The sequence below is a fragment of the Pundamilia nyererei genome, unplaced genomic scaffold (assembly GCF_000239375.1).
Source record: "Pundamilia nyererei isolate P.nyererei 1_Seehausen unplaced genomic scaffold, PunNye1.0 scaffold00012, whole genome shotgun sequence".
Taxonomy (NCBI): Eukaryota; Metazoa; Chordata; class Actinopteri; order Cichliformes; family Cichlidae; genus Pundamilia; species Pundamilia nyererei.
The window spans coordinates 950,755-959,201 of NW_005187413.1; the positions used below are offsets into that span (position 1 = coordinate 950,755).

The window sequence follows — 8,447 nt, forward strand, 5'->3', positions numbered from 1 at the left end:
TTTTTTTTTTTGATGTACACTGACATCTAGTGGTTACAATGCAACAATACAACAATCCTGACAGCATGCAATAGACCCTGAAAGTTCTGCTCCGATGTTACATTAGAATGTTGCTAATGCAGTGGTGCATTTGCAATTTAAAATGTTATATAACTGCATAATGACACAAATAACACCTACAGTAAAAAGCTGGACTGTATCAACAACATATTGTAGTATAAAAATTGTATACAGTCTGCTAAATTGAGTTTTACTTGCAAACAGCTTTTCTACTCTGTACTTAAAAGCATTTCAAACTACAAGCCATATTCACTCATTCACACACGTTCCCTTAGCACTTAGTTACATACCTTCAGTCACTTTTTACCACCCACTCTAACCAACGAACCTGGGCCAATTTGGGGTTTAGTATCTTGCCCAAGAATAGTTTGATGTGCTGGCTGATTCAAACCACCAACCAGTTAACAACCCACTCTACCTCCTGAGTCACAGCTGCCAACAAATTTCAGCTTATTTACACGACAATCAATAAATTTTCCAATTACTTTTATTTTTTTATTTAACTTTACAAGACCAAACTGAAAAATCTTTGCACACATTGACACATCTGTGTGTGATTTACTCCCACATCCTGCACAGTACTACAAAAATATAAAATATTCAACTAAAATGTTATGATAGAAACCAAAAAACACCCCAACATATTCACAGATCTTCTGTTTGGAGTAAACTGACAGACTTTTGCTCGGAACAAACCAAAGTTACAGTTGACAAAATTTAAAACTTAAGAATCATACATATCGCTCAGCGGTACGTTTGGTGAGCCTTTTTAAACAAAGAGCATACAGTCACAGATAACTAAAATGATGCGATTATGTTTAAACATAATGAGTATTCTTAGCTTTGGAACTTAAAATTGACTTTTTACCTGATCTAATGTTCTGAAATAGCCTAAATATCCTGTTAAATGAAAATGTGGCTTGAAAAATGGCAACTTGCCAAAATAACACCTATTAAACACTGACTTACAAAAGTTCTCTCTTCTTTCCATCGACATGTTTTACATCTGACAACAAAACAAAAATTAATCATTTGTCTCATGTGAGTGGATGATGTTGACAAAAAAAAGAGATTTTATCTCTTCTGTGGGCTGAAATTGTACTTGAGCAAACCCTGCTTCACACCAGGATGTAATCGAAGTTAGCCCACCCTGAGAGGTGGAGCTACAAGGACAACACCGTCACCTCTCACAAACAGCATGGGGATGTTTCTCTTGGTAGACTGAAACGAAACAAAGATTCACACTTAAAATATTTCACTACTTAAAATATTGTATACACATAGCTTCCAATAAATGTGTTTAACAACAAAGACTAAATATATTTTACTTAAAAATTAAAACATGCATTTGCTTTAATTACATTTTTGTTGTTAAGATGATCCCTGTGATTTTCTCAGTAATGTTAACCCTTGTTAAAACAGAGCAGCGTACAGACTGCATTTTTGAGGCCATGATATAACAAATAGTCAGTGAAATATTATCCATTAAGTACTGTCTGTTATCTGAATGACACATTAACAGTTTTAAAAGATGAAACAGGTTCAACTCAGATCAATGCCACAATAGACCACCAGCACCTTAAACCAAAAGGGCAACGGGACTGGAATGAAAATGATGTGGCACCTTGTAGAGTTCTTCATAAGTCTCCTCATCGATCTCCACTGTCGTCACAGTCTCCTCCACATCACCAAGGATCATGTTCAAGTGCTGATCGTAAGCCTGGGACAAACAAGAACAAATAAGAGTGCAAAGTATAAGAGGACAAAAACACTCCAAAAGAAATTGAAGTGCTTGTTTTTAAAAAGTCTTCCGAGCAGCCAGGGTCACACCTGCAGCACTCAAACAACAAAAAAACAGCAACAACAACAACAAAACCCAGCACAAGACTCACATGAAGTCGGCCTCTGAGCTCGCGGTCATTCCTCATCTTGACGTAGATTCGCTCATCTAGACTGAGCCTGATCAGATCAAGTGGCTCCTCAACTGTGTTTGTAGTTGGTTGCTGCAGCACACAGAAAAAAATGACACATGTATTAGGACTGGGCGATATATCGATATATTTTTATACAAGATAAGAGATGTGACAATATCCTTTATATCGATATAGTCTATGTTACGTTATAATTATACTTGTGGAACCGCAAGTTTGCCTCTCTTTCGTCTCTATGCTGTGTTACTCTGCCTCGCCTCTCTCCTTCACTGAACACAACTCCCCCTCCCCCATCGCTTCACCTGCAGGTAACGACAAGATGGACACGGCAGCTATCAAAGAGGAGCTGGTCGGTAAAAAAAAAAATTACTATTTTAGTGCGGCAGTGTTACTCTCGTTAAAATGACATTAACGCCATAACTGTATTAACGCGGCAAATCTCCATTAACGAGTTACCGCAGGTCGCCCCGTGCGTGGGGTGTGTTGAGGCCGTGCAGCTAGCACTACTAGTATTTTCACCATTTACAACAGCACCATAAAGTGCAAAATGAAGAGTGTGTGAGAAACTGTGTGCTGTATCCCAGACCGCGAAGTCTCCCAGCCTCCTGCCCCGAAACAAACTACCTTACAAAACTCGTATACCGTATTTTTCGGACTATAACCTATAAAGAAATCGACAGCGCGCCTTATGTATGAATTCTGGTTGTGCTTATTGACCGCAAACTGCTTTTATGTGGTACACGGCGCTCAGCAATCTGCCAAAAATGCTTTAGTACGACTTTGGTAAGCTACGAAGCCGCACTGCTTGATGGATTGTTGGAACATTACGGCTACCGTAGTCTGGAGCCTCGCGGAGTAATGCATACTGTGCTTCAACGTAAAATTATCGTATTGTGTGCATATAAGGACCACAAATGGCACCTGTAAGAGACATGGTTACGAAGCGGATTTCAAACTCAAGGTTGTCAGTCACGCAGTAGAAGTTGGGAACAGAGCAGCTGCGAAATCTGTCTGTCTTTGTTATTATGCTAAGCGTCTTTTAATTTACATTTTGACTGCACAATTGTGAGCGTTTTGTTATCCACAAAAACAACATTGTTTTATTTTATTTATGGAGAATTATAATTTAATAAATGCTGATAATTTATTTCTGAGTAATTTTTTCATGTACATCTACGCTGTATGTTAATAAAGATGTGAGATCTGGGACACAGCGTGACTAAGAACTCTTTTTGTTCTTTCTTTATGGCTTTAAAAAAAATATCGAGATATATATCGTATATCGCCATCCAGCTAAAGAATATCGAGATATGAGTTTTAGGCCATATCAACCAACCCTAACATGTATGCTTGACATATCAACAGGATATTAACGTTCAACTGCCTTAGAACATTTTCTGTGGGATCATCCCTGATTTGCTTAAAAATGTTACGGTCTAAAGTTTGGACATTTAATGATTGCTGTGTAATTTTAGCTACATGTATTTAAAACTTTAACTACATGTAAGTTACTTTTTTTTTTTTTAATGTTCTGTCCATCCACTTTTTTTTTCTTCCGGACTTCAAAATCGGAGGCAATACTTGTACATGAATATCCAAAAATAAAACAATGTATAAAAATAAAAGCTGGAAACTTAAACTAGTCTTCCCTACCATATCTGTAATTTGGCCCAGGTCATCAAACATCAAAAAATGCCTGAGCACTGGCTAAATAGATATGAAAAAATGTAAGCAGTCCTATATTGGAGCACACACTAATAAAAAACAAACCAAAAAAAATAAACTATATAACATTCGGAAACTGTCGCACTTCATAATAATGTAAAATGAAACGTGGAATATTTTCTAATATGGTCGAGCAGCAGGCACAGCTGAGATGCAATGACCTATTGCTTGTTCTGCCCACTCGCTTTCTTTGCAAACTCCTTATGCCCGAACCAAAAATAATATGAATTTACTTTAATACAGATTAAAAACACAACAAATACCCCCATGTACAAGTCTCTTCTCAAGTTAGCATTTTCTGTGACATGAATAATCGAGTGATTATCATTTCTAAATGACATAGGCCAGAATTAAATGCAGACCTTTCGAGCAGTTTTGGTGTAAACACCCAAAATATTTGAGGCAAAGTGAAGAAACGTCGTGTTCCATGAGTTAACTGAGTTTTCAGTGAGTTGTTTAATGTTTAGCCCAAATAGCTGTGAACTGCAACCCAGACGCTACAGACCTAACTAACCCAACTTTAGACTAAAAACAGATAAAGAAAATTAAACGTGGACATACATTAGCGGTAATCCTGCGCTAACACGCTCTGCTCTGCCTAAAGAACAGTGGTGCAAATCCTACTGGCGGTAGCATTTACACGCTAGACATGCTAAATCAGCTAGCTTTTGACAGGCCCTTCCGCGCTTTTACCACATCAGTTATGAACAAAGTTACACAATAAGCTCGTTACATCAAGTACACGGGTAAACCTGTCTCCTCTTCACCCATGGGATGATTACATGCACGCTGTTAAAAGAACAACAGCAGAATTGAAGGCAGTTACACCAACCTGCTCAACTTCGTCCGCCATGATGTTTGAGTCTGCGTCGAATGACCGAACCAGTGGGGAGGTTGCCAGGTCTGCAAAAAACCGCGTTTTCACATAACACAAAGCACGCCTCCTGGATGAGACTATAAACATAACGATGGAAGAGGGATAGGGTTACATTACTTAATTGCATTTTAATTATTTATGTTGTTACAGCTATAGGCAAGGTGGGGGTGAGATTACATCAGGGATCTGCTTGTTTTCAGTGGCAATGGACAGGTTTACAGTGGAGGTCAGGCAGGAAACCCTATTAACTACGATCTTTGCAGATAACTGTGATCTGTAGTGAGAGTAGGAAGCAGGAAGAGAGCCTGGAGAGGTGGAAGTATGCTCTTGAGATAAGTGGAAGGAAAGTTAGAATATGTAAATATGTAAATGAGAGGGCAAAGCTGCAAGGAGTTGCAAGGAGCAGAGATAGTAAAGGTAGATGAGTTTGCATACCTGGGGTTGACCAAGGAAAACATTGTATCAAGAGGCGAAGAATATAGTGCAAGCCAGGTTGAGCAGCATTTGTGACAAAAAGATATCAAGCAAGAGTGAAAGGGAAGTCTACAAGATGGTCGTGAGATTTGTTGCGATCGATGGTTTGGAGCTGGTGACAGAGCTGAAGATGGGAATGGATGGACAGGATTAGAAATGAGTATGTCAGAGGCTGAGGTGATGCAGTTTGGAAAGTTGGAGAGGTAAGACTGAGACGGTCTGGACATGTGATGAAGAGGGATAGTGGAAATGAAGTCAGTATGGAGCTGCCAGGAAGGAGATAAAGAGGGAGAACACAGAGAAGCTTCATGGATGCAGTGGAGGAGGATATGCAGAGGGTTGATGCGAAAGGGTAGGATGGTAGAGATAGGGAGAGATGAAGGCAGATGATCTGCTGTAGCAACCTCTAAAGTGAGTAAATAAAAGAAGGAGAAGAAGCAATATTTATTGTCTAACTTATTTTAAAATCCATGGTACACATTCAAAAATTAAATATTTTTTATTGTCATTGTCCTTGTAATTATAACTGTAAATTTGATTTATCCAAATAAATACAAATAAGCACTCATACGTGCAGGAGAGTGAAGTGCAAACCTGGCAACCCGAATGAGGACGCTAGCAGTTCCTCTGTCCTTTATATTGCCCGTCTGCTTTTCCAGACTTTTCCATCCCCCGCATCTCCGTACAGTGCAACGGCAGATCAGAGGTAGGTTATTAAACATAAACTATATATATATATTTGCATCATTTTTTTCCGTTTCTGATGGCTCATGTCTTTACGAAATTTCAACCTTACTGATGCGGCGTATTCTGTCTTGTTTTTCTGTTTTAGTAAATGCAACGCAACAAAAGTTTACAGTGTCAGACCTTTGCATTAACAGGTCAATGTGAGTTCATATTAAAACAAGCATCCAATACTTTAATATTACAGCTATAAGGCAAACAGTACAGGTTAAACCCACAATACCGTTGTTGTTGTTGTTGTTGTTGTTGTTGTTGTTCTTAAAGGAAACTATGCCCTATAACTCTGAATTTATCCAATTTATTAACTGACTTTAAAACCGCAAGTATCGCAGTTGAATTCAGAGAACTAAAGCTGCATTTACTGCATTAATTCAAGCAAGAAGGCATTCATTTCCGGACATTATTCATTTTTATAACTTTATTCCGCTATTGTCACACTGGGCAGGTGCCACGTGTAGAATGGGCAGCTGTCCCACTTTTTATCCAACTGCGCAGTGAGACCATTATTATTACTGTTGTTGTCATCGTCGTCTTTGTTGTTCTCTGTCCCACATGTTGAGATAATCTCCCAAATTTTGCTGTAGTTTGCAAAGGTCAGAAGTGCAGAACAGACACTTTTCTAATGCAAATGAAGAAAGTAAGGCTGAGATCATGACTGAAGTTTAGGCGAACAATGCTGCCTATGCTATAGCCAACAAGGAAAGCTGTATATAGATATTGTTATATTCCCTCTGTGTGGCTCCAAAAGAAGTGTTCTATGTATATCTCTGACTGTAACCCCAGTAAAATACAGTAAAATCAAATGTATTTATATTTGCAACATATCCTTCACAAATTCCAGTGTCTTTGTTCCACATTAAGTTTGTTTGGATTTGGTCACACTTGCCACATGTGACTACAATTAACAGCATTTTTCTTATACAGAAAATCTTTTTGTTTTACAAATAGTTAACTTTATTCACTCTTTCTCTTGTCTTGTTTTTCTTCTCTGGCTTTCCTCTTTTTTTTTCCTTTCTGTAAATCTGTGTGTGTGATTGACTGCGTGTGCACCTCCTCTCCCAGTTCAGTCCAGTGTTCCATACTGGGTTTGTGTGCAGGCTGAGGAGGCAGATCAAAGCAGTGCTGTTACCCATTCCACCCTCAGCTTCAGCGCGGCTGTGTGGTGGAAGAAGTCCCTGCTACAGATAAGCCAAACAACCTGTGTGGCCCAGTGCTAGGACCACTGACTGCACACAGTTTCATATTTGTAAATTTGTTAAAGTTTTGTGAGAAAGCAGGCAATATGTCTGCGCTTGTGTGGGTGTGCGTTTTTTTGCATGCTTGTTTTTTTGATCTGTCATGTCAAAACCAGATAAGGGTGTGTTTGCCATTAAACAGTTGGCAGCTGGTGGCCTAGAACCTGAAACTGGTGCCTAAACTCACAGCTGTTTTGTTTTGCTCACTTTCTGCTTGTCAAGGTCCTCTGTGTGTGTTACCTGCCAAAAGATGGCGCTAAACGATAGGAAGACAGAAGCTGACGTCATCAGTCGTTGAAGGTCAACAGATAAGCTGTGGGAAACTGTCACTGCAAATCAGTCATGTTAACAGCTATAATAAACACGACAGTCAAAAAGGGTGATTTTAAGACATTTTCTCAGGTGAAACACTACAATAAGCTGCACCTGCTTTTACTGCATTGAAGTTTTTACTGATTTCAGTGGAGCACAGCTGAAATTAGCATAAAAAGTCAAAAGATTATGCAAGTGTCCAAAACTGTGTAATGATTTATCAGGTGTTTCAACTTTGTACAGATTTTTTGTTTGTAAATAGAAAGAAAATTATTTTTGTATTACATTTCAAATAATAAGAAGCACAGATCAAATGTTTTATACGCTTTGAACAATGTTTACTGTTCGGCTTTAAGCAAGGAAAATACAGAGTTGTTGTCTGAATGTGATACACACTGAATTAAAGTTATCATTTTTTCCACTTTAACATATTGTCATAAGTGTTTGTACTGTGAAGATTAACAGTGTTACAAGGTCATCTGCTGTAGACCTACTTATATGTAGTCCAAAGAGTCTGCGTCTCAAGAGTGTTCCAGCAGACACAGAACCAGGGTCCAGTTTCGCAAAGCTATTTTTACCCAGTCTTAATTTTGTTATTGCACAAGTGTAGCTTACTCAAAGGTGCATGATTTTAAGGCTAAACGAAATTAGTCATCTTCACGCCAGTTGAACTGAGCTGTATTTCCATGTAAACAACCAGTGTCACCTAGCCACCAGCTTTTCATGTTCCCAACAGTGACCGCTTCATCAAATGACTAAACATGCAACATATGATTGAGCCTCATTCTATACGGATCAGTTAAGCCCTGTCTACACTTAAGTCCATAAAACGGTGCTGAGTCTACAGTAGTAAGTGCTCTAATTGGTAGTTGCTTCAATCAAAGTTAAGACGTTTCATGGGAGTCCTGTCTGTCATCGCTTGCAGTTACCGGATCTTACTGACTTTCTATTAGCTATCAAAAAAATCATATTTTACATTTAAGCCAGAAGATTTGTATTGTAGGCTGATTATTTCATATTCATGCTTTTCCTGTTGTGTAACAATGGCATTGTGTGTGTGTGTGTGTGTGTGTGTGTGTGTGTGTGTGT

At 38.6% G+C, this 8,447-nt stretch overlaps 1 protein-coding gene across 1 annotated transcript; it reads right to left on the minus strand.

Annotated features, from left to right (window-relative positions):
- Positions 1–529: 529 nt before the first annotated feature.
- On the minus strand, positions 530–4,648 carry lsm3 (LSM3 homolog, U6 small nuclear RNA and mRNA degradation associated). Its single transcript, XM_005724372.2, has 4 exons — positions 4,549–4,648; positions 1,953–2,063; positions 1,685–1,780; positions 530–1,281 (listed from the first exon to the last, which is right to left on the minus strand). Exons 1-4 carry the CDS (start codon positions 4,567–4,569, stop codon positions 1,201–1,203), a joined length of 309 nt encoding a protein of 102 aa, XP_005724429.1. The 5' UTR covers positions 4,570–4,648; the 3' UTR covers positions 530–1,200.
- Positions 4,649–8,447: the final 3,799 nt, after the last annotated feature.

What these genes read in the sequence shown, in the direction of transcription:
- lsm3 (XM_005724372.2), bottom strand. Translation starts at nt 4,569, where the DNA reads ATGGCGGACGAAGTTGAGCAG. An exon ending in TGGCGGACGAAGTTGAGCAG is followed by an intron (nt 2,064 to 4,548) that starts GTTGGTGTAACT and finishes TGTGTGCTGCAG; the next exon opens with CAACCAACTACAAACACAGT. An exon ending in CTTATGAAGAACTCTACAAG is followed by an intron (nt 1,282 to 1,684) that starts GTGCCACATCAT and finishes GTTTCGTTTCAG; the next exon opens with TCTACCAAGAGAAACATCCC.